Source organism: Canis aureus, chromosome 20 (genome assembly GCF_053574225.1).
Source record: "Canis aureus isolate CA01 chromosome 20, VMU_Caureus_v.1.0, whole genome shotgun sequence".
Taxonomy (NCBI): Eukaryota; Metazoa; Chordata; class Mammalia; order Carnivora; family Canidae; genus Canis; species Canis aureus.
In genome coordinates this window covers 46,565,117-46,592,842 of record NC_135630.1, presented here as the reverse complement: position 1 = coordinate 46,592,842, position 27,726 = coordinate 46,565,117, and the positions used below count along the sequence as shown (strand labels likewise).

The following is a 27,726-nucleotide window of genomic DNA, read 5'->3' as shown; positions in this document are numbered from 1 at the left end:
AAAAATGAAGAGCTCATCTACTTGCTTTCAGAAGTGCTTCTATTTGTATGAAAATTATATGATCACTCTGAGAAAAGACCATCCCTCCATGCGAATGTAAGAAATAAGCACATTTTGTTTCTCACTGCAGAGCAGGGTTGCATTTCAAATGTATGGAAAAGGTAGACTGCACTGCTGCTCTTAAAATTATCTACTCAATTGGATCACTGGACCTTTTTATTTCTTGTCACAGATTTCAGCCTCACATAGCTGAAAAAGATGGTCTTGTGCCCCAAGCACACTTGCTCATGAATCATTAAATTAAAACTGAAAGGGAAAAGAGAGTATAGGGCTTACCTGAAGGTAACTGACTGGAGCTACATAATATGTGTTGTTATGATAGAAATATCATGAATGACTAAAAGCTATGTAGCTAAAGAAAAGTGTCATTTAATCAAAGTGGAGCTTGAATATGAGAAAACAACTTTCAGTTGGCAAAAATTCCAAATGGTCATTAAGAAGTCTGTTCCTAAGTTGGTTCTATAGACAGAGATCACAGTATGAAGATAGACCGCACAAGTTCCTTCAACATTAAATCCCCTAAAAAGAACATTCTCTCTACTGACTAATTATACACAAGAGAATGCCCCTCTCAGGTCTATTCACAACCTTTGCTGAGGTCTCCTTTTTAGGAAAGGTACAAACCAGGATTCACCAGCCCAACTATCTCTCACTTAAATCTGGAGAAATAGATACGTGATTCTGAGTTCTTGGAGGGCAGCACTTATGACATACAGTGTTGTCATTGTTGATAAATATTTATCAGGTTTCTGCTATATATGTAGGAAATGCATGTAGGTGCTGTGCGTGATACTGAAATGTACATACATGCATTATTAAATCTCCCCAGTGAAGCAGAAGTGAAACTTGATGGATGGATAATACTGGAGAAGTTTTTCCACAGTTTATAAGTATTCAGAAATGATCCTATAAGCTTGTATTTACCATCCAAAGCCCATTAATCCCATATGTTCTCACTTTGTTAGAGCAGAAATGAAGGGGTTAAACAGTGCACACCACAATGCCCTAGAAGATCTCTGAGAGTTTTCATGTACTTCTTGGTACATTCATCTTGGTATTCCAGACAGAAAGCAGATATATCAAGAGTAGTCTCCCCTACTCCCCAACGTTCCCTCCCAGCCTAGACCTCCAAGTACTTCAAAACGAATACTGAGCCTATCTATATACCAATGAAATTAAATAAAATTGCCAAGCTTTTCTGCTAAACTTCCCAGGACTGTTGAAAATAAGCTCCAGGATATCCATACACTTCTTTCATTTTAAAATGTTGCCTGAAAAAAAATGTACTCCATATTCTTAAATGTTCATAATCATCATTCACTTTGCAACAGAGACCACATTCAATGGCTCTGGCAACAGACAGGACCTCCAGGGCTCTGATTTCTAATCCCAGCTCATTACTGAATTGCTGTATGACCTTGGGCAACGCACTTAACCTTTCAGAGTTTCAATTTTCTTGCTTTATCCTATGTGGGTAATACTGTTGAGCCAACTCATGGGACAGCTGTTAGGAATGCCTAATTAAATTGAATTTAAAGCATTTTGCAAATGTAGTACGTGTGTGTGTATCCACTTAAAATTCCTTATATATAAACCCTTAATTTCAGATGAAGCAACTCGTGTTTATATCTGCATAAACTACCTAGGATGACCATCGAGGCACATAAACATGTAAACATGGTCTCTCTATGGTAGATACCAATACTCACTGAAGCCTATGTAATAGTTCTAATTTCTAGAGACCATATCCAATTTCTTCTACTTGCTATCCTCACAATTGCAGCTCTTAAAACATCTACAATTTGTAAAGCTAACCTTATCAAATAGTGACCACTCTGGCCCTTCCTTTCTCTATATATGATAACTGGAGTCAACCACAACTATCTTGCTTTTTGCTCAACCCATATGGTCCTTAACCCTGGCTACCTATTAGAATCACAAGGGGTATTTTCACAGACTCCTAATGACCCCCCAACCCAAACCATTTAAATCAGAATCTCAGATGGGTGATGCCTAAGCATTGGTATATTTTAAAAATCTCCAGGGCAGAGAACCACTGATTTAGCACATTTAAAGCTGGCATGTCTTATTCATCCAATATGTAAAACAGGACAAAGACAATGTAGCATGCTTAACCAAGCAATAGAAAACAAATGAGCACTAGCTAAATCATTAATGCTCTCAACACTTTTAAAAAATGCAACCTGCCCTCTAGCTAAGTATATCATAATGGGTATAATTGAAAATGTGTACTATAAATGAGGAGGGTTAACAACACTATTTATAATGACAATTTGCACTTGTCTTTTCTTCTTGCCAACCCGTGCTGAAATGACAGGGATTTATTTTCCCTCCATCCAGACCCCTTTTCATTTTAGCAGATGAAATGTCTAGTGGCTGCTTGCTACAGGCCTCCCTAACACATTCCACTTCAGCAGCCTTAAGAGTAAAATACTCTGCAACATCATACTGCACTGTATTAGATAGTTTTGGGGAACAGAGATATCATCTAAGATATAAACTCAAGACGTAGTCATCATTAGGCATGAATACTGAGCTATATAGTTAAAACAATTATTTTGAATAATCCATATTACCCTAACTTCTTAATATGCCTTCATGGGCATAAAGGTTGCTATTCATGCCCAGCACTGTGTTGACAGCTAGAGGACAGAAGGACAAGCTTATATGTTACAGCACAATGAGGACACACTCAGGGATGCACAACTAGCAACTTCAGAACCTCAGATCCTCTGTTCTTCTTACAGGTAAGTGAAGTGTATCACTTGCCCATCTGCCTGGCATGCTCAAAATGTACCACCACTCACTATGGGTTAGCCACATAAATCCCAGTTTCTGCATCTTTTTGCAATCTCCCTTCTAGGATGTATCTACATATAAAAAAATCCAGGCTTAAAAATGGGAGGTGTGAGGGATCATTTAGACATTAATATCAGTTGTGATATTTAAGCTTTTGTTTTGGAGATAGTAGTAAGACAAGTTAAAGGAAAATAACTGTAAAGCTAAACTAATCAAAGTTTTCCACTTTTAACTATAAATTTTAGCACAAAATGCAGACAAGATTTTTAATTATCGCTTGTATGCATGAGATACATGTTATTTCCTGTCTTCTTCATTATTTTGCAGCATCAATATAAAGCCTCTGGCTTTTGAAATACTTTTTTTGGCTTAGTGTAATAACTTGACTTAGAATTGGTGATTCTGGAATGTCAGGCCTGTGAACTTGGGAAAATACTTATCTTCTGGTACCTCAAAAGGAAAGAATTAGAATTACTTATTTGGGGGTTTGAAGAAGAATAATCAGGTAATGGCATATAATTAGTTCAGGGTTTGGAATTGGGTAATATGTAACAAGATTTATTGGTAGACAGGTCAGTGTGGGGTGAGTTAAGTGTACTTCTTTTCCATCTTTATCTAGATAACCCCTAAGCTTCCTCTGAGACTGAACAGAGGGTCCCTTCTTTCAAGAAGCCATTCCCAACCCACCCTTAGCCAGTAGTCTCCCTCTTCCAATGCTTCCATGTCTCTAGGAAGACCCACGTTGCATCTGTTTGTATTCTTGTCTCTCTCTGCTTTCCGGGGCTTGTAGTGCTTAAAACCTAGTAAGCATCTAATAAATGATTGTTGAAAAAATAAGGGGATGAACAAATGAAAATCATGGTCACATGAAAATATAGCCATCTACAATTTTTTTTTTCTTAAATGGAAAGTTGGAGACATTAGTTTCTATGAATAAGGCAGACTATTTCTGAAGAAACTGCTGGCACACAGAAAAGAAAATGCTGGAGAAGTTTGTTTTCAATTTAATTTAAAACATTTTTTTTTAATTTTGAAAATTTTCAAACATATGAAATGAACCCAATATATCAGCTTCAATAATCACATGGCTATGCTTTAAAAAAAAAAAAAATCTATACCCCTACCCTTCCTTGCACACCTACATTATTTCTGAGAATATTCAGACATCATAACATTTCATCTGCAAATATTTCAGAATATATTTATAAAAGATAAGGGCTCTTTTTAAAATATAACCATTGCAGGCACCTAGGGTGGCTCTGTCGGTTAAGTGTCTGCCTATTAGTTTGGCTCAGTCCATAATCTCATGGGTGGTGAGATGGAGCCCCACAATGGGTCCCACTCAGTGTGGAGTCTGCTTGAAGGTTCTTTCCCTCTACTTCTTGCCCTAATGTACATGTGCTCTATCTCTCAAATAAATAAATCTATAAAAAAATGAAATAAAACCATAATAACACTATCATACATAGAAATGTCAATACCAATTCTAAAATACTAATAAATACCCAACTGTCATCGGGTAGTAATTTGGGTCCCAACTGTTAACTGAGTTGTAATTGGTTTACATGTCCTATAGTTTCCTCCCCCTTTTCTTGTTGTCTTTGAAATTCTTTTTTGAAATGCTTTCAAAAATATATTATAAATCTATGTCTAAAAAGGCAGGCAAGTAATGTTTTGGAGAACTGTCCCTTGATGAAATTTATCCATTGTTGGCAGTAAGAACATGGCTTTTAATAGATATATTAAATCAAGAAAGAGGAGACAAAACTTCATGGCCAGAACATAGAGTGATGTTTGGTCAGAGACTCTCCTACCTAGACACACATAAAATTGGAATTCCCTTTGTATGTGGACAGTGAAAAAACCTACTACAACACACAGAAAGAGTGGGGCTGCTTTCTTGTCCTGATCTTGACTCTAGAGAGAACAGGGGGAAAAAAAAAAAAAGAAGTCACTCAGAGTTCAGGGGTGCCTGGGTGGCTCCATTGATTGGAAGTCTGCTTTTGGTTCAGGTCATGTCCCAGGTCATGTTTCCAGAGTTCTGGGATTCAGCCCCTGGTCGGGCTCTCTGCTAAGCAGGAAGCCTGCTTCTTCCCCTCCCTCTGCCTGTCACTCTGCCTACTTGTACGCTCACTCTGTCTCTCTCTCTGTCAAATAAATAAATAAAATCTTTAAAAAATAAGTTAAATATAGTGTGTCATACGGCATTTAAATGCTGTGCAACACACACACACACACACAAATATAGCAGAGTGATATTGTGCCTGTGTGTGTGTGTGTGTGTGGCGAAGAAGGAATGATGTAATTTTATTTTTTCCTTTCTTCTTTTTATATATTATTTAAATTCAATTTGCCAACACATACTGTAACACACAATAATGGGAATGTTGTAATTTTAAACTTCAAAAGCCTCAATGAGAAGCGGATATTTGAACAAGAATATGAAGGAAGGACCTTGGTGTCCATCTATATAATATCTTGGGGAAGAGAAGTTTAGGCAGAGTGAATACTATTTACAAAGACCCAGCAGAGTCAAATTCTAGAGCAAGCAAGGGTATCCAAGGTAGCTGGATCACTGGGTACATTGAAATGTGGAGCTGAGTCAGAGTGGAGGGAGGGGTGATAGAAAAGATCAGTATCTCCACAAAGAAAAAGAAATTGGATTCCTATTTAATATCATACATAAAAACGAATTACTAAAGATTTACACGCAAAAATTTCTGTAGAAAAACAGATATCTTTATGTCTTTGGGATAGGAAAAAAATCTTAAAACACGAAAGTGAAAATCATATAAGTGACTGATAAGTTCAATTAATATTAATATTAACCGTGTATGTTCAGTGAATGACCAACCTTACTCTGAATGGTGATATCTGCACTATGTGAAACCAAGCAAAGTTTATTTTCCAGACTATAATCTTCAAAATAATAATAAAAAATAAAACCCAAGCACCTGCCATGCTTGATTCCTTTGCCAAGTGCTCTACATAGATCAACTCGATCCTCATAACAATTCTAAAACACAGTTACTCTTGTTATTCCCATTTTGAAGGTTAAGAGAATGGAGGAACAGAGACGTTTTGTATCATCTAAGATGCCAATAAGTAATAAAGAGGACTTGAAACTCAAGAAGTCTGCATCCAAACTATGTGCTCTTACTGCTCTGCATTGTTATCCTATGCCTCCAACCCTTGAATGTTCCAAGTGCAAGAATAATCGCAGTCCAATAAAACTGCAATCGGATACTGGCAGTTGTTCCCAGGAATAAAAATTCAAACCAGAAAATTGAAACCAGAAAAAGCCAATAACTACCAACACCAGCCAGTTCACAAGATCCCAGGCTCAGTAGGGCTCTTAGTTTAATGAGGCTCTGCCAGAGCAGTCTTGAAATTTTTAGTAATTTCTAAATAAGGCACCCCATATTTTCATTCTGCACTAGGTCTTGCAAATTATGGTGCTGGTCCTGATAAAAACAATGGTAATGTGGGGGAATTAATGAGATCCTCTCCATCTTTGCAATCATACTGTACCTTGGAAATATACAGAGAGAGAGGTGAACAAGGAAGGGTTTACTCCATCCTAGAGTTCTGACAGTTGCTTGGTTTTGTTCCTCTCTTAGCATTTAAATTTCTTGAGCAAGAGAGAGAGTTTGCATAATCATTCAGTTATGTGAACTCCACAGGATAGGCAAAGAACTCAGTACATGCTGGGTCATGAAGATACGCTATTATATAATGTTGAGTTATGGTAATTTATACACTTACCTACAATTCACATTTTTTTTTTATTCAAGAAAACAGATTCTCCTCATTTCTTCCCAGATAATTGAATGGCCTCATAATTTTCCCACTGGTTTCCAATGCTGTCTAACCTCATTATTTTCTGTACTACTTTTTTTCTAAAACACAAATCTGATTTTATCACACCCATGCTTAAAGTTTAAAATGTCTATTAGAATTTTAGATAATGTCCAAACTTTTTAGAATGGCATAAATCTTTTCATAAACTGGCTCCTGCATATCTCTCTAACCCTATTTCTTATCACCCCTCTGTATGCATTATGCATCCTGAACATCACTAGCTGACTATAAATCATTTAATTAAAATATATTCTACTGCTGCCAAGCCTCCACACACATACATCCCTCTTCTATATTTAAGATATTTGTATTCCATGTTTACTTGGGAACTCCTGATCTACCAAATCTGACATCCTATGACCACTTAGCTAGTGTAAGACACCCTCCTCTTTGGCTGCTTAATACTCTGTGCTGATTCCTGTAATAGAAAATATATGTTTACATACTTCTAATCCACTATCAAAAAGTCCCTTGAATAAAGTAACTCCATCTTATCAATGGAGTTGATACAGTATACAGTAAACCCTACAAAAAGTTTACTGAATTACTGACACATTCATTCGATTACTATTTAGGCACTTTGCAGCAATCACTATTCAACATGTTTAAACAGTGAACAAGACTTACTTTCTAACAAGACTTACTTATAAGAGCTTACTTTCTAAATGGGAGAATGATTGTTATGAGGAAAACAACACATGGTATGAGCAAGAAAGAAAATGACATGAGGGGGTTTCTAATGAGGTTGTCGGAGAAAGGCTCACTGAGACATGATCTTTGAGCTGAAATCAAAATATTGAGCAGAAGGCACTCATGCCAAGGGCTGAGAGAAGAGCATTTTAGGAAGAAGGTGAAGCCAGTGAAAGATACAAAGGGTTGTTCTGAAAGGAGGCCAGCATAGCTAAAAGGAAAGTAAAGAAAGCAGTGAAAGGAACAGGGGGTTACACTGTTGCCTAGCACCTCTGTGAGGGTACAGCCTTCTAAATGATTCCTTCCATGTGAAGGGATAAATCTATCCACTTCTACAGCCCTCTTTTCCCTGCATTTTCTCCTCCTTCTCCACTTGTGTCTTCTTTGGGAAGGATGAGGAGCATCTAAATCATGGTTTTGGGAGAAGGAAGTGGACCTATGTGGCTCTTTCTTCTCTCTCCTTTTCTTTGGGATGTATGTGCTCATAGAATGCACATATTCCAATCTGTTCTGATCAAATTTTTAATTGTCCAACATGGGCTGTGACCAGGTGGTTAATAAGCCTAAGTATAGGGTTGAGGATCAGCTAAAATTTTGATTCCCTGCCTACTTTAACTAATTCTCAATGGCTTCTAAATTTGGGTGGGGGGAAAAGTGGATGGGGAAAAGGCAGACTTCCTCAGAGTCCAAGAACAAATATGAGCTTATTGGTCTTCTATGGTATTTTATGTTCTATGCAATACAGTATATGTTTATTAAACTCCTATTATGTTTCTGTGGGAAGGAAGTCTCTTTCTTTCTTGCTCTCTCTCATTCTCTCTCCATACATACACTTCTCTCTTCAGTCCATAAAATTAATAACTTTATTACTTGAGCATGAGTACTCATGGATCCTACAACCTATTCAGGGAAGATGAAATACAAAATGGAGGACAAGGAGGGGATTAGCAGATTCTGAGCAACTATTGCTAAGCTAGTCTCTTCATGTAAAATAGGAAAACCCTAGGAAATAAATTGTCTTACAAATGCTACGTATTATGCCTATGTTACAGATGAGCGTATAGAGTCTCAGAGAAGCTAACTAAATTTTACAACACCTTACTAAGGGGCAACAGCAGGAGTCTACCGTAAGTATGTTAGACCCCTTCCACTACACATGAACAAAGTAGAGAGAAATTCAATAAAGAATATAATTAAGTGCTAAACTGAATATAATCAAAAGCATGCAGTCGTCCAGCAGAAGAGGATGTTGTTGGTCCATGTTAGAAGCGAGCCACAGAACCTGTCACTGTACACGTGGTCTACATTCTTACTTTGGTTATCGTTCATAAGGCCTCTAAATAAAGTTATGATAAGCATATTTCTGGTATCAGAGAAAACTAAATTTAACTTGAAAAGACCTCAAATGGCAGAGAATCGACCATTCCTAGTGCATTTATTTCGGGATACTTTATGCCTCATCACTGAAAACATGTCATTCAGTACATAGTCTACCTGAACTATTTCCATGTAGCAGCTTAATTTTTAAGGAATTTCAAGAAATTAGAATATCCAGTGATGTTTCTATTAGGGAACACTTGATAGTTATTTGTCTAAACTATGACCAATCTACCTCATTTTAAGCATGACTTTAATACCTCCCTGATTTGTTAACTTACTTAGATTATTTGACGTTGTTATAAAACCTGGAGTTACAAATGGACACATTAAGATCCCAACATTTAACTCTACGTCTGACTCTAAGCTTTGTTGTAGTATTGAAAGTCTAAAAATAAACTCCTAATTAGAATGGGTATGTTGGTTTCTGAAAAGCAGCTTATTTACTTCTGCAGATAAATAAAAACTATATTGCGATGCATTATATTACCTGCAGAGCATTCTAGAGATATGAGAAAGAAACCGGCCAGAACTTAAAAAGAGTTTGAAAAGAAAGCATTTATACCGAAAGAAACACGGATTTTTGCCAACAAGGCTAACAATAAGGCATTACAAATATCCATGTGAGCCTCAGGATTTATTTGTGATAATGTAGCTTGACTATTGAATGAAGGAGATTAATAGTGCTTTAAAGAAAGTATTAAATGCAGATGAAGAAGAAATAGGGTAGATTTCAGACATGAACAGAACTTCACGGACCAAATCTACATTTTAAAAATTTTGTTTGCTTTTGTTCATTTGATAAAATAACAAACTCTTCATAATAGACTTTTGATAGAAATCACAGCCTAGATATTTTGATAAGAATTCAAGTACACACAGACTACAAACTATGTATATTTTGGGGTTTTTGAAGTAAAATATCTGGCCCAGATCACACTTAGGGTGAGTGCTTTCTCTCTCTTTCCATTCTATTCTACATGACCATATAATTCTACTGCATTTCTTTCGCCTGCAGTTTCATTTTCCTTTTCTGTGTTTCTAATGAATGTAAACCACTTTCTTCCCAAACCAACTCTGAGGTGGAAGAGGGTGGCTTTTGCATTGGAAGTAGGCAGGTAGGTTTCACCATGTCTCTCCTGCAGTTCAGCACCTATAGAGACTGGCTGAAACAGAAGTGAGGGAATGAGCCATGTTCTGAATTCTCTCTAAAAGAGCTGGGCTTGGGTATCCTGGAGAGATCAATCTCAGTGGTGAACAATCATTGCCCCATCTGAGGGGGTCCACCCATCCTCAGTTCCTGCTGCACACTGTCCCCTCTCCCTTTCAGATGGGTCCTGACCTCAGGCTGCTGAAGTGGCTGAGGGCCATCAGGCTCCCTTTCTTGGTAACCCGAATTAAGAGCCAGAGGGAAGTTTCTGTCCATGCTGGGTGCTGATGGAACAAAGTGTGGTAGAGTCGATCCTGAGACAGCCATTTCCGGGCTCTGAATCTGTTAGTTAGAAGTATATAGATTCATATAAGATTCATCACAAGGGGCAGGACAGTAGGTGCACACAGAGAAGCAGAGACAGGAGGAAGAACTCTGGGCTTGAAGCTGAAGTGAGAAGCATCAGTCCCTGTTTGCATTTCTAGTTCCCATGATGTCCATGGGAAATTTTTTCCCCTTATTTTTGGATATCTGTGAGATTTCTTGTTATAATTTCATAACAAGGTATTTTAACCTACCATAGATTAAAAACCTTTGATCTTTGAAACCCAAAAAATGATTGGAACAATACAGTAGATGCAAGTTACACATTTCTTAAGTAATCCATGGGTTAATGGTTAAATCAAATGTCTCCATAGTTCAGGTTCTCAACACCTTAGAATTACTAAAGCAGTTTGTTTGAAAATGCAATTTTGAGGGCCTAGGCCTGACCTCAAAATCAGAATCTCTTAGGATTTTAACAAGCATCCCCGGTAATTCTGAACTAGAAGGCCACGCTTTCAGAAACCTGTTCAATTGTCTTAAACCCTTGGACCAATCTGGGCCACTGCAAGACTACACATGACCATAATTTTGCATTTCAACATTATACCTTTGGATTTTATTAAAAAACAAACAACATGAAACCCCTTAATTTCATTTCCTATGGACACCATTTCCTATGGTCTCAGTTGGTGACCTCAGATAGAGTGTGAAGTTGCAGTAGGAAATGCCTTCTGGGACTCAGCAATTGAATAGGCTTTGGCTCCCACAAGATACTCTTATTATTTCATTAAAAAAATAATAAACAGGCTGATGGGCATAGGAATGAGTGAATTAATGGATGAATGTGTAAACAAACAAAAAAGATGAACCTTGTTTTTTTAACCATGTTTGCCAGGAAACCAAAGATAAATCTTACTCTCTAAGTCCCATATCTTTTATCACCAACATCACTGTGCCTGTTCTTGCAGTAAGCTATGAAATCATTTATGAAAGAAATTTAGTTGTAAAAGCATATCAACTTTCCTCTTAATAGTTTGCTAGCTTCGCTTAAGCAGGTTGCTTCTAACTGGCATCTATTTATTTTATTCATTTATTTTTTTAGAGATTTAATTTATTTATTCATGAGAGACACAGAGAGAAGCAGAGACACAGGCAGAGGGAGAAGCAGGCTCCCTGCAGGGAGCCAGACATGGGACTCGATCCCAGGTCTCCAGGATCACACCCTGGGCTGCAGGCGGCGCTAAACTGCTGAGCCACCTGGGCTGCCCGGCATCTATTTATTTGACATGGATTTACTGAGTTCTGTTCTATCTTAAGTTTATTATTAGGCACTTTTGGGAATGAACACAGAAAAGGTCCCAGCCTTCAAAGATTTCACATCCCTTCAGAGAGACACAAAACACCTTTACCGATAGTTAGAATGCATGCAAGTCAGACAGGGTTATGGGACTCAAGAATGAGAAGTGGTTGTTTCCAGCAGAAGGATCACAACAAATTCTGTGGAGGAGGCAAGGATTTACACCTTGGTTAGATCTGGGCAAGCAGCAGAGATAAGGAGAAACAGATGTCTAGACAGAGTGGAATTCTGTTTTTGTTTTTGGTTTTGTTTTATTTTTCACTTTCTTTCACAGCACTCCAATCTTCTGCCCAGCACATATTATGATTTGTACCTGCATGCATGTTCATTGGGTAATTGTGGGTTCAACGCCTCCATTTTCTTCTGGTAGACTGTCCCCTCCCTAATGGAGGGCTGTGTGTCTGTTTCACTCACCACTCTTCATATATGCACGCAGTATGGAGGACAATGGCTGGAACACACTGATTGTTCTGCAAATGTTTATTGCTGAGCGAGTGGATAAGAGCCTAGGCTTCCGTGTGGTTTTGTCCTAACCCAAGATTAGTTTTGCAATCTTGGGTCCTATATTTAGGCTTCTATTTCCTCCTAGTAAAAGAGTAATAATAGTTCTTTCCATATAAGATTGAATTAGAATTAAATAGGATAATGGATATCAATAAATTATAGCTTTTATTAATTTGATAGGAAGAGGCAGTGAGATGAAGCCATGGCATGCTAATATGATAGTCTTTTGGTGATAAGTCTAACCTTTTCTAAATTTTTTTTCCCCTGTAACTGCACAGGCTCACCAGGCAAGGCAATGTGGCCAGTTCAATTTAAACAAAGCATTTTTACCTGCTCTTTGCTCCTTTTGGACCAGGTGACCAGGAGTGCTTCCTTTGACCAATTCCATCACCTCATCTCTGGAGCAGCACTAATGGAACAGCTGTTCCTGTTTCCCCAAACTGTCCTGATGGTCAATGGAACAGCACATGTGAAAGCAATGTGTGATAGGTCTGTAATGGGTCAAGCCTGTGTCACAGGTTTCAGAGTCTCAAGCTCCAAATTCTTGAATACCTAATAATTAACAGACAAAATGAGCTGTGCCTATCTATATAAGAAATAACTTCTTGCGGGACGCCTGGGTGGCTCAGTGGTTGAGCGTTTGCCTTTGGCTCAAGTTGTAAGCCTGGGATCCTGGGATCAAGTCCCCCATCAGGCTCCCCAATAGGGAGCCTGCCCCTCCCTCTGCCTATGTCTCTGCCTCCATGTCTCTCATGAATAAATAAATAAAATCTTAAAAAAAAAGAAAGAAAGAAAGAAAGAACTTGTTATGAGATAAAATGGGTGGGCCCTGGAGTCACTGAATCTGGATTCTGCTCTGGCTCTGCCTCTGCCATGCATGTTAGGTAATCTTGGACTTGTTACTTGACCCTTCTGACCTGGGGGTATGGTTCTTCACCTTGTTAGTCATTGGGATTATACCCAGAGTCCGGGCCCACTGTAGGAAGTGAAGAAAAATCCCAGCTGGTGATGCCATGATCAGGTCAGGTCCCTGCACATGAATCTCTGGTGCCAAAGAAGAGGGGGTTAGGGAAAGGAGAAAGAGTGCAGATTGAGAACACGTCCCTGTCAGCTATTATGTAGGCTAATATTTCCTCTGAAGTTGAGGTGTAGGTAGCACCAGGTGAGTTCCGACCTCCTAGTAGTAGCTCTTCTATCATACAATGCTATTCCTCCTCGTTGGGAAATGGTCAAGGGGCTCTGAAGAAATAGTCTTAATTTTTGTTGTTGTTGCCAAATCTGATTTTATTTTATTTTTTCTCAAATCAAATCCCCCTCATACTGGGTTTTAATAGAGTCAGGCAGAAGGTGCCAAATTTTAGCAAAAGCAAAACAAAACCAAGCAAAAACAGACACAAGAGCAAAAAATTACAAGAAATTAAGAGGGTTTTATCCATTATTTTGTTTACCCATGAATGGAGAGAAAGTGTCTTTTATGGCTTTTATCAGCAGAACTCCTCAGTTTGGCAGGAATATGATTGAGAACTGTAATCTCCAGAAGTCCAAATGTTTGTTACTCCCCCTACTAAATTTTCAGGAACATTTATTGAGTACAAGGACAATGTAGTGACATGTGGGCCTTAGATTATAGACTAAAGGGGCAAGTTACCCCCCCCCCCCCATGGAGCCCATATAAAACAAAGGCACCTATGCTCTGCATTTTGAGGCTGGAACTTGGGACATGTACGTGAGATACATCTTATTTTATGTATTTCAAAAACACTCAGGAATAGATAATATCGAACATTTATAGAGGCGGTAACTGAAATTTAGGTTAAGTCATTTTCTCAAAGAAAGTCATCAGATCATCATAATGCCTTCAACACTATTTTGGAGGCCAGTTTCCCAGGCCCAAAATCTTGATTGCTCAAACACAGAAGATCCTTCATTATTTGGGAGTAAATTAGTACTCCATCCAGTACTTCTCAGGTAAACAAAGGGCACAAAGGGGCCTGTGGGGAGAAAGAGGGAATCCTGTGTGCTGGGAAGGTGTCAGTGAAGAGATGGTGGTGTTAGTATGCATTTGAATGGGAGAAATTCTGGATTCTAGGATAGATGACCTTTGACTTATCAGACATCCTGAATGACCAATAACTTTTCCCCTAATTGGTCTAGATCCACTGAACAAAGTGTTAATGCTATGACTTCATCTTTATGAAAGCAAAATCTTTAGTAATTAGAACTGGTTGTGGGAAAGTTGCAGAATTCATTTATTTATTCATTCAACAAAAATTACTGAATATCCTTCATGTCCGGGATAAGCACTGCAAGAACATTAACGAAATTAGAAGACACCTGCCCTCTAGATTTTATAATTTGTCTAAGAAAAACACAGACACGGAAACAAATGCCATTGTCGCATGGCATAGGAGGTCTAGAAGTTGCAGAACACTAACATAATAAAAGATAAGTTCCCTGTTCTTAAGGGAACTTACATGCTACTACCACTACTACTAAATTTCCATATGCGTGGCATTCTTCAACGTGCCCTATTCTCAGTTAATCCTTATAACCACTCTAGGAAGTAGATGCCAATATTATCCCATTTTAGACAGGATGAAACTGAAACACAGCAAGTTGAAAGGGAGTCTAAAGTGACTTACACAGAAAAGATGGGACTTGAGAGTCCATGCTCTTAACCACTGCACCACACCACATAGGCATTAAAAAAAATTACCCTCTTTGATACTGAAAAATCTCAAGACATATCTCTAGGAGGTTTGACATAGGAACAAAGGCTACCACCAAATGAAGTTTCCTACAATTCCCAGCAGCAGTTTGCCTTTGGCCTTTCCTGTTTCCTTGACACTGCTCTCCAGCTTGTCCCTTGGAGATGAAAGTTAAAGAGGAGCTCCCTCGGCCTTTAATTATTGATACTGACAAATAATTAATCATTAGCTCTGTGGTTTCTAGGAATTTATAAGAAAAGCTATCTTGCATAAGGCATATTTTATCTTCCAACCTAATAACTTTACCTGCCACATATTTTCCCATCTATAGAAGTGGGATACACATCAGGGAATGATTTTAAAATAATCTATCAGCAGGGTAATAGAAAGGGGGATGCTGGTAGCACAGAGAAAACAAGAGTGGCCACAAGTTGTTGATTATTTTCACTTGGTGACGGTTACACAAGAGCACATTCTATTAATCATTAATCTTCTGCATTAATCTATTAATTTATGTGTATGTCTAAAATTTCATGTAATTCAATGCTGGAAATATAAAGTAAGCCCCTTTAAAGATAAGCTGAGATAAATCTTGGAAAATCAGTCCTGCTTTGTGACTTTAAAGTAAAAAATATGAAATGTTACAGCTACAAGAACAGTGGCCACTAGAATTCCCAACAACACCTACACAAACAATTATCAGTGATCTCCTACAAGAGGTTAAAATGTATGTGAAGGCATGTTGCAAAGTATACAGCACTAAATGAGTGCTTCTCATCTTTACCCATTTAAGAAGTCACTTAAGGAGAGTTTGAATATTGTAAATGTTCCTTCACTGGGAAGAGATCTTGACTAACATGGGCTAGGGTGAGTCTCAGACATCTGTGCATTGAAAAAATAAACAAAACAAAAACAAACAAGAAACCCTGCACGGGGCTGAGAACCTCTCAGTAAGAAAATTGTTGTCATTATTAAACAAATAACATTGGATACACTTCCAGGAGGCATTTACTTGGTGGGCTGAAGGAAGACTAAAAGAAAACAGCAAGAACAGTACCAAAGGATACTTCTTGGTCATTTGACTAATTTATTACTGGGACTTAAAAATCAGAGGCCACATCTTGACAAATATCTCATTTGCTTAGAAGAATGTGGGACCCTCATTAAGCATTTAAAGAGAGACAGATGAGGAGGATTATAAAGGTAGGGGCAGTGGCTGTCTACTAGCTAGAGATCATTCATGGCTTGAGAATACTTTTAGGTCATAGGATTTAGTTCACGAACCCAGCCAGGACTGAATAAAAGCTCACACAACTCATCCATTGCTAAGGTACAAACCACTCCTGTTATACTCAGACCCCTGAAGCTCTGAGAGGTTTCAAATGGGTTTTGTTTGAGGTTCATATAACCTGGTGATTCCCTGATCATATGAAAAGCCTATTAGACCATGATTTTTGGAGTAAAACCCAAACACAAAATAAAAGTATATTCTAGAGATATCTAAGTGGTTCCATTGTGCATCCAAATTTGAGGACCACAAACATAAACTTTTCTTTGATGAACCAATCTGAAACCACAGCTGCAAAAAAGAGCTCCTCCTTCCTCATTAGCCAAGGTTGTCCCCTGCTCTGGCCCATGTTTCTCCTGATTTCTCAGTGCAGATTAAACCTACACTTCTCTTCATCCCACACCGTACCTCATCTGTATTCTCACCTGCTGATTTGTTCTAGGCTAATCTTCTCACTTTACAACTTCAATCACGTCATTACCTTGCTCAAAAATTTCTAATGAACACCACTCTGACCAGGAGCTTTGTAACCAAAATACAGTTATTACCTGGGACCTTACAGAAAGGTACAATTCCAGTCCCCATCTGGGTCTCCTGAATTAGAATCTATATTTACTAAGATCCCCAGGGGTTTGTATGACCATTTAAGTTTGAGAAGTATCGTTCTAGAGCACCATTCTCCAAAGTATATTTTAAAGGACATTTTCAAGGACAAGAGAGTTTCCTGCCTGGATTCAAAGTTGCACCATTCTCTTCTTTACAGGACCTCTGTCCATTCAAAAAGTAGTCATCGAGTGACATCAATGCCTCATCTCTGTGTGGGGTTTAGAGGATCCAGTAGTGAAGACGACAGAAAGGGTCCCTGCATTCATGGACTTATAGCAAGGACAATACTGGCATGGAAAGATAAGTATGGGGTACCATAAAGGGGTATGTGCAAGATGCTCTGGGATGATCTAGTTAATGGGATGAATTGGCAACATCTCAGAGATCTGGAAAATGAGAACAGCATTCCTGGGGGGAATGCAGGTTACTGTGGATGCACGGGGTCAAAACGGAAGGGGCATCTGAATACAGTGTGGGCTTCACACACAACAGGTGCAAAGGCTCAGGCAACTGTGGAAATGCTTGTGAGGCAGTGCTCTAGGCATTTTCCATATAGGTAGGTGTGACTATTAACCCTGTTTTATAAACAAGGAAACTGAGGCACAGAGAGATGAAGTATGTATCCCCATCACAGAGCAAACTTTGAAACTCAACCCTGTCCATCTGGCTCCAGAGTCTATGTTTTTAGCCATCACACTCTACAGCTATTGACCTGGAAAAACACAATGCATTGAAGAAGCTGAAAAACAGGTCATATGTTTAGAGTTCAAACTGTATTTGTACACGGATCTATTTTTATTAATCATGAAAAGGAAACTGCATTACCATTCAGGGGTAGCTACTTACAACTCACATTTTTGGGGACCATCCCATAGTTACTGAATCAGAATTTCTAGCTATGGAGCTGAAAATCTGCATTTTAGTAATGCTTCTAGGTGATGTGGCAACAATAAAGTCTGAGAACCACAGGTTTAGAGGTACAATTTCCTTCAGTATTCTCCTCCCTCTCATAGTCACCCTAATTAACCCATGGTTATTTAATAATATATTGGTCCCAAGGTATAAACTAAACATGAGGGTAAATAGGATTGAAATGGAAAGTTGGAATAAATCTGAAAATTGAATCTTTGCTCCTCCAGGTCCCCTGGCTGCCAGGCTGTGAAAAGAATTATCTAGGCTTGAAAAATTGGAGGCAAAAAAAAAAAAAAAAAAACGACCACAGAGGCTTAGAACTATTTTCATTACTATGCCAACCATTTAAATAACTAATTGAAATCTGGAAATTGAAGCAAAATTTAAAATTGCTAGAAGAGCAATTATTTCACATGCTCTATGATTCCTCCATCCTTAGCCAGTGCTAGAGGACTCTCAGGCAGCAGAGAATTTTCTTGAATGTAGAATACATGAGCAGCATTGAGCAAGAGCAGTAGCCAAAGTAATCTCTGGCCACTAGGGTGCACTGGCTCAACAAAACTAATATGCCTCCCTCAGTGTCAGGGGACCCTGACAGCTCCAACACCAATATCTGGCTGCCAGTGGGGTATTATTTTAATTCAGTCTTTCCTTTCTTATAATCACTCAAGAGAGGAATTATGCTAATTTCTCGTGAGGAAGAAACTAAAAGTTACAGCTGAATCTCAAAACTCCATAATCATAGGTTATTTTGTTTTCTTGCATTTTCCCAATATTTATCTTCATTTATCTTTGAATATTTTTCAAGTACATTACCATTAAAATTCCAAAAGTCAGCCTCCTAGATGCTCTCTTTCAAATGGTTCAGAGAGATCATAGCTTTTCTGTCCCACTCTGTCTGGAAGTGATAAATTATCAAATTTATAATTTGATATAAATTACTCTGGTTACTGGACAAACCTAGTTCATTCAGTTTACTTACTTTATATCCCCACTCAGGAAAATGAGTTTGGAAAAGTTTCTGGAAGAGACTGTTATTTTATACCCCAAAGACCAGAAAAATATTCCACTGTAATTGTCAAAGCTCTTTCATATTCAAAATATTTATTTTAATGCTATCCATAAGAAAGCTCACTGGATACTATATTAATTCTGTGACAGAAGATCATTAAGAAGATGAAATGGCATGGTTATGAAAGCCTTATGCAGGTTCCCCAGCACTGCAATATAAGACACTGATGACGACAATCTTTTCTATCCATCACTATCCCTTTGCCAATCGCTGGGGTGGGGGGGGCAGGAGGGGGGCATCAGGCAGGTCTATATCAATGTTGGTCATAATTTCACATCACACCCTTAATGATGTGTGAGCCAAAGAACATTTGGGGGATCCTAGATGCACAGTGATAGAATTTCCCAAGGAGATGTGTGAATGCTCTCAGTCTCTGGGGCAGGTTCTCCCCTCCCAGGACTGCATCTGTACTTCTTTGCCCCTTTGTCCAGGAGAGGCTAGTACAGCCTTGTCCTGCTTGAGAAGACATGACTACCCAGAGATGGCAAGGATGGCTGGATGAAACCCAATTTACTCTGGGCACTAGGGTTACAATTCTATGTATCCTTCCTTTTCTGGATTTGCCTTTTCTTACTGTGGTGATGGTAAGATCCACAGGGCCAAGGCTAGGGTAGAAGACTATGGGAGAAGAACCAGATTATTAACTCTAGGTTTTAGATGGCAATGGAGCTTTTGGACCAGGAGTACTTCTATCTCCACATGGACTAGCTCATCAGAGGGAATGCAATAAGCATGGAGGGAAAGACCTGTTCTAAGAAAGAGGGTCATTTTACAAAGTGCTCCTGGGTGATTTTTTAGGACTTAGGTATTAAGTATCCTGGATCACTGCCCTCCAGTAACACCCAGGTATATAAAGTATCACCATTTATAGTAAAGAAACACAAATCTTAAATTGTCAATTCCTGTGCCTATTCAACGCTTTTTACATATTTATCCTCTTCCTTCCATAGGCTTGTATTTTCAGTGATGTAAGCACAGTGCTTAAGGCCCTATAATCTAATATAGATGTCTACAGTCAGACTCCGAGCACACAGGAGCCACAAAGAACCTGTTGGTGATGAGGCTTTATAAGGAACCACATATGAATGGCTATTTAAAACACCACAACAGGGTTCCCAGAGGATGAGCACTCCTGCAACGCATGCCAGTGAAATTATGGCATACAGTAACTGAATATGTTTTCCCTGCCCAGTCCTGATAGATCTGGAAATCCAAGACTTCATTTACAAATTATACCAACCTTGTTTCCCAGGGGGACATGCAAATGGAAAAGAAAGATGCTCCCATTCTATAATCTCTCATTTATTTAGCACTGGGGAAAACAAATCAGGTGCTTAGAAAGTAAAGCAATATAAACTGAATGCACCGACCTGGTTGGCACGACCTTGGGCAGGGCGTCCACTCACTGAAAGCTGTCACAATACAGTCTTTTTTGCAGGGAAGAAGACAAGGACGTACGGTTTCGGGCCGAGTTGAATCTGGACACCTGTCAATGTGAAGAGACAATATCAATGCCTCCTGGAAGAAGTAAGTGGTTTAGCAGAGAACTGTAGGATTTCAGAACAGAAAACATTGAGGCCCTGTTGTTCGTTTTAAGATGAGGAAGAGAGAGCCCAAGGGCTCCCAGCCAGGGACAGAGCCAAAGGCAACTTCAGCTCTCTTGACCTAGAGACCAAAATACTTTTCAGTAGGCCGGGAAAAGAGCAATTCCTGAAACTAATGAAAGGGAATGCCTTCACAAGAAAGTGTCACCATCAGCATCAATTCAAATGACATTTATTTTTTCAGAATGAACATATCCGATATATTTTTTGAAAAGCATTATATTCAGGGTAATATATCAAATCAGTGATAGTCTACAAAAGGAATAGAAAAATACAAGGCAATACATGGACATATTGGGAAACAAAAATCATTGAAAACCACTTACATATACTTTACGTCTTGGATAATGAACAGAATTTTAGAATACTTAAACAATTGGCAGGTATCTCTTTAGAACATGTGGATTGATGAGCTGGAGTAAGGAAAATATGACAGATGGCAAATGTCAAATATACTAACTAGCATTAACAAGAGAAACACTCAGTTCTGTTTTTTTTTTTTTTTTTTTTTTCTGATAATGAATGCTCACACTTGGGAGGAAAATACTACAGTCAATTGATTCAGAATCACTTGGAAGAACTAAAGTCTCAGAAAATGGCAATCAAGCTTTTGTTTGTTTTCTTGCCTACTTACTTGTTTTATGAACACAGAGGGCTAAAACTACATTGATTATCTTCTAAAACAGTGATATGCCAAAAAGAAAAACAGGAAAGCATTCAGCAACATATATTTGCATTTTAAATTCTGTTCCCAGGGAGTTCTTCATAAAGCACATAAATGCAGTGTGGGTAAAACTTCACAGCACGAGCTCTGGTAATAAGTAGGCAGGGCTGCATAAGGGCTTTGGCTACCTTCTTCCATTTATTCCTAATGACAAAAGTAAGAGGCATTATAACCTTCATTTTCACATGATAAACTAAGGCACTGAAATAATCAGTAATGGACCAAAAGCCACATGGAGACAGACCATTTGATATAAATTATGATAGAAAAAAAAAATACCAGTGTAGCAAATTCAGACAATCAGCAGATCTTCTGGAAGGAGAGAATAGAAAATAGAGGAGATAAAATTAATGAAGATATGATGAATTTAAAAACAACACAGAGCTGATGAAAGGATGCCAGTTCAGAGGAAAAGTCCACCAATGGTTTACAAAATGACCAACATGCAAACACAGAGGTTGTCCAGTTTTCAAACACCAAGAAAAAGTAAGACAATAATGGATGTAGAAGAAGAAGAAGAAAAATTGGTCATCCAAGAATCTGGCTGACATCAGATCTCATCAGTTTAGATAGTTATCAAAATGAAAACATTTTCCTGGTTTCAAAACTTTAAAAACAATATGTAAGCCAAACATGGAAGACTGAACTTGACCGTGGAACAGAATGTACAGGACACCACTCGTGCCACCATCAGGTGAAGACAGAATGGACAAAGCAGGAGTGGGGAGGAGGGGAGACACAGTGAAGGCTTGGATGTCCTTATCTGACAAAGCAGGTGAGCTAAATATAAATGATCTAAATATAAATGAAAAAAGAATAAAGTTCTAAAAAGATTAATCAAAAGTACTAATGTAACCTACCAACAGAAAACCAACAATCTGGGAATCGAGACAGGAATTAGTGTAAATGAGCTAAGGTTCATTGCTTTTACAAGAGGGAATCAAGGGATGGGCATTTTATTATTTTCTTAACTTTTTTTAAAGATTTTATTTATTTATTTATTTATTTATTTATTTATTTATTTATTTATTTGAGAGAGAGACAGAGCATGATGGGGGCAGGGAGAGCAGAGGTAGAGGGCGAAGCAGACTCCCTGCTGAGCGGGACAAGGACACCAGCTTCTATACCAGGACCATGGGATCATGACCTGAGCTGAAGGCAGACACTTAACTGATTGAGCCACCCAGGCACCCTGCAATGGGTATTTTAGGTTGATAAGTGAAGAGATGTATGAAAGTTGTGTGAAAAATGTATCATTTAGAGTTAAGAGGTAAACAGAAAGGGAGGAGGAAGAAGAATATACACTTGTGCTTGCTGATATTGACATAAAGATACAATGGACAGAAATAAACCAACATAGTGGCCGCCAGTGGCAGGACAGGAGGCAGAGAGGGTGGGTGGGAGCGGGGCTGTGAGCATCAGGCTTCTCTTTGTTATGTATTATGTATCTCCTTGCATGTTGTTATGATTTGTGAACCATGTGAAGTTTTGCCCAGTAAACACACACACACACACACACACACACAGAGAGAGAGAGAGAGAGAGAGAGAGAACACAGAATAACTGTTAAAGAGTGGCTGTGGTTGTGTTTGAGATGTAGGATACTAAATGCAGCAGGAGATAGATGGGACCTATCCGTTGCCATCATTAATCTCTCTGTATTATTTTACTTCTTTTATGGAGTGTATAAAAGTTGGATTAAAAATAAGGTGAAATGGAGGCACCTGGGTGGCTCAGTCAATTAAGGGTCTGCCTTCAGCTCAGGTCATTATCCCGGGGTCCTGGGATCAAGCCCTGCATCAGGCTCCCTGATTAGCAGGGAGTCTGCTTCTCCCTCTCCCTCTGCCACTCCCCACTGCTTGGGCTCTGTCTCTCAAGTAAATAAATACAATTGAAAAAAATAAGTTGAAATGGGAAGTGTATGTACTCACAGAAAAAGAATGCTCAATAAATAAACTCTTGGTGACATTAATATTAATCATACTTAATATACACAGAAACGCTATCAAAGAGATTAATGAAACAATGGAAAGAAAGAAGAGTGTCTTTGTGAGAATCTAGTGTTACTTAAGCTATTCGGGTAAGGAAAATTTATGTCATACTTTACTAGAGATAGCAAAAAAACGCTAAAATCATTCCCAAGTCCTTTATTCCTACTCTCAGGGCTACTAAAATTAAATTGAGCTGCTGTTTATGGTAACTTGTCTCCAACAGGGCCTGGTGTATGGCTGGAAATGAAAGTGTGACTTGAGCAATACCAGCTTCCTGTGTGCTCAGTGGGGCAGCAGGGTCCCTGCACCAACCAGCCACTTCACATTCACTGGACCTTTGGCAAAATAGCTTAGAAGCATTTATGGCACTGGCTTTAGGCTTTCTGGAGAGGAAGGCTGATCCTGTAGGGATTTTGCTCACTTCAATTAGGAGTAGGTGTTAATCTCTCTTAGGGAAAGGATATTGTCTACTTGATTTACCCTTAATTAGCATCACTCACACTAAATACTTCCTGGGCATAATGTCAGCTTCTCATAATACAGCCCCTTTCTCTCTGTGTGTTCTTCCCTTAAGTCCATAAGAGAGAAACTGTATCATCTCCTCCCTTGCAAAGATCAAGCTCAGGTTATATTGTTTTTATAGAGGCCACTAACCAAGGGCTTTCCTGGAATGTGATTTCTGGTCTGATAGGAGCCAAATATTCTCTTGTCAGTGAGAACTGTTTTTTTGGTTCATTTCTTTTGCCAGTAAGTTTGACCCTTTCTCTAGGGGTTCAATTTCTCTTCCCTTCTATTTACATGATGTCTACTCCTTCAAGAATCATCACATTTCTTACTTTCATAAGTTTCTTCTTTGTCTTCAAAAATACTCTCTTTGCCCATTAGCAATAAACATGCCTTCCGTTTCTAAAAACTCTAAGGTTTATTTTCTGTATTGTTGCATTGACATTGACCAAAAAAGGTTTTTCAACAACTTTCATGCTGTTTTCTTGTGTGTGTAGGTCTGTGTGCCTGTGTATGCATGCACAATACATAGACTAATTTTTAATGATGGATTCCATCTTATATCTTCAAAGTGCCATATTTTAAGCTCAGTGTAAATATATAATAACAGTAAGTGAATGATTGAATAGTATTCAATGTTATTGGAGCCCGAAGACAAAAAAAAAAAAAAAGAAAAAAAAAATCCCTGGGGATATTAGGCTAATTTATCCAGCCATTTCCAAAATAAAATTAAAGCCTTAACACCAGGAAACATATGAATTCACTTTTTAGTTAGTAAACAAAGTATGGCCCCTTGGCTTTTGTCATAATTTATACCTAATTTCACATAACACTCTGATCCAAGATAGCCAGTGCTCTCAATAAAAGGATGAATGTATTTCATTTTGGCACGTACATTTCCCTGGACCAGCACTGGAATGTTCCATAACTATTATCTCATTGTCGCCCCACAGCCTTTAGCTCCTTATAAACACTGTGCTGAAATGCATCAAACTGAGCTACAGAGACCTGCCATTTTCCAGTTGTGCCTCCATAATCAAGATGCAGAGACAATGCTCCATTTCTTTGATCAGTACCCTGACCCAGAACCAACATACGTCTCACTCAGCTAGGCGGGGCAAACCTGCCAACTTTGTCAACATTAAACGTTTAAACGGAGCCCTGTTTTATTGTATCTCACACAATGCCAGGTGTTTTCACATTAAAGGCAGAAAGTGCCTTATCAGGACTTTTGGAAGGCTTTGAATTGTGTGTTTTTAATCTTTTTTTTTTTTAATTCTTTGTACACTGCAACTGAAAAAAAAAAAACAAACAAAAAAAAAAAAAACAATGAATAGTGAAACAAGACCAAACAAAACCCCAGAACTATCCCAATAAACTCTCACTTATGTTCCCCTTGTGCCCTGGCTGGTTCTCATTTTCTGATATGATCAGTTCTATTACTCAAACAATGGTAACATTCTAACCTATACAATTGCATAGAAACCAAACACCAACCCAGGGAAGCAAGAACTTGCAAGGAACTCTGCCTCCCAGTGCAGTGGGCTTGGAGATAAAGTACATTATATCAGCCCATCCATTCCGTGGAGACATGCTTCTTTCTCTGTACCCTGAAGGCCCCTCCTTCTTTAGGATGTTCCCTCCTCCTTTTCTGTTTCCACTCCTACCCTGAGGACTTCACAAATGGCAGGGAATCTTTCTCCACTGCCATAGCTTTCACATAAAAAGAACCAAAAAAATATGTTTTTTTGAAAGGGCAGAGCAAAGGATATTTTCTACTGCTAATAGTTTCATTATCTCACTATGTGCTTCATGGACACTAGGTATTAACTTCTTAGTTCAATTAATCTCCTTAACCTATAAATTTTTAATTAATTTTCCTAAAGTCAATTCAGGCGCCTCATATTTAGCAGAGTTGTTTGACTACATACAGTAAGAATTCAGTCTCCAGCCTCATTAGCAGTGTAAAAAGTAATTAGCAATACCTGTGTGTGTGTGCGTGTGTGTTAAGACATCTGTGCAATTCATTTTTCTGTGACGGTAAACCGAGCAAAACTGGATGGTATTCACAATAACAACATTTATGTGCTTGGGCTTTTACAAAGAAAACAACAACAATAAAAAAACAAACAAAAAAAAAAACACCTGTCATTTGAAGTAATTATAAGAATAGAAAACAGGCTTCTTGAACATAACGGTCCAAATAGGCCTTTATGTTACAATTTATTTGGTATCACTCTCAATTCTAATATCCCTTTGCTAAGAAATAAACAAACCATACTCATATCAAGTGGATTTTTCTTGTCCCGATGAAGAGCTGAAAAGTTTTGTGTCAGGGAGAAGATCAGACATCAGGCATACAAAAATTTCACATCATGATAAGGAGTAATAGTTTGCTGCATTTTATGGAGAGTTTACTACTATACCTAAGCCATATTTAATTTTATTTGTATATTCAAGCTAATATTTCATGCATCTTTTTTAAGCAGCTGAAAATTTACATCATAAAATGAACATTATCAAAGCTGCAATCCTTTCCAAGATAAAAGGAGTTCTCATGTCTACATAATATCTTCATAAGCCTTCTAGGATTTTCATAACCAAGTGAAATAGATTTTCACCTGAGCCAGGTGATATGTAAAACATATTGTCCATGTCTGGCTATAACTACCATTGATTCAATCAGTCCATGTAGTGCTACGGACACTGGGCAAGTTGCAAAACACAACTGACGTAATTTGGTATTCCACATTTGGTATGTCCACATTGTGCACAGCACAAGCAATGTAGAGTCAGGTCTAATGCAGAAATAACATTTATGAATTAATAAGAGTAGCAGGTAATACATGTGATCTAGTCATTACTCTTTATGGCAGTCCCCTTTGCCAAAATGTATGATGGCAAATAAAGTAATTTTTCTTGAACAAAGGATAGACATCAGCTTTTCTCAGTACTCTGCAATTCATATCCAATCCTGGTTGAACCCTATAGGCTTCCTACACATAAATCTAGTTCATTCATGAAGTCCTTTTTTTTTTTTTTTTTAAGATTTTATTTATTTGACACAGAGAGAGAGAAAGTGAGAGAAAGAGAACACAAGCAGGGGGAAGGGCAGAGGGAAAGGAGAAACAGGCTTCCCTTTGAGCAGGGAGTCTGAGATGGAGCTCAATTTCAGAACCCTGGGATCATGATCTGAGCTGAAGGCAGATGCTTAACCAACTGCACCACTCAGGTGCCCCTCATTCATGAATTCCGAGGTCATTTATGGTACACTATATGCCAGACATTGTGCTTAAGTCTGCGGTTGCAACAATTAAGAACATCCAACTCCAGCCCTCTAGAAAGCCACCCTTGGAGGAGAGAGAGATGAGGTCTCCTGGACTGTGCTTCACTTCAAGTCATATCATCTTCACTTGCATCAGCAGAACCATCTGCACATCGGACCCTCCAACATGTGTATCTGGTCAGTCTGCGCTACTTTGCCATCCGCCGTTCACTTCTCTTAACTAGCTCCTATGCCTTTCCTTACACAGCTTTTGTAGTTTCCACACCAGCGTGGATAAGGCCCAGAGCCTAGTATCAAGGTTCCCCAAGGTGAAATCAATCAGCTGTTGGAGTTGCCCAGGACAGCAACACAAATTGGATTAAATTAGGTGGAAGAGCAAATGTTGCCAGGAAGGGTAGGAGCATACTTAGCTGGACAGGACCAGGGCCTGATGCTGCCAAGGATATGTTCTGCTTTAGTTTGTTTCTTTCTGAGCATCACTTTCACTGTCCTTGCCTGCTTTTTTCTTCCAGGACCATGTCTGGGGCAACTGTCAATTCATATACTTAGAGCCTCATGAATAGAAAGAAGAGAGGGTTTCATTTTCCCAACTGGGAAATTCCTGGGGCAGAGCTCTAAGTTGCCTTGTTTGTGATACTAGACAAAACACCCTGAGCATGTGCATCCTGGTGATGTATCACTGCTGTGGGGGGAGGGGGGGCGGTAGGGGGAGGGAGGCGGTGAGGGGAGGTTTCTACCTTAAGGAGGAGACTAGTTGAAACACATCCACTAGGAAATCAGCACAGACAGGACAGTTACCCAGTCACTGTATACTTCCTAGGTCCCTTACATCTTCTTTTCCATGAGGCTTCCCACAAGGACAGAGGAAAAGCCGTGTCTCCTCAATTG

At 38.7% G+C, this 27,726-nt stretch overlaps 1 protein-coding gene across 1 annotated transcript in view; it reads right to left on the bottom strand.

The window, feature by feature from the left end:
- Positions 1–27,726, bottom strand: part of THSD7B (thrombospondin type 1 domain containing 7B) — a 726,789-nt gene that overhangs the window by 357,507 nt on the left and 341,556 nt on the right. Inside the window, exon 9 of the mRNA XM_077861538.1 lies at positions 20,100–20,215. Coding sequence (XP_077717664.1) covers positions 20,100–20,215 — 116 coding nt within the window. The remainder of the gene's footprint in view (positions 1–20,099; positions 20,216–27,726) is intronic.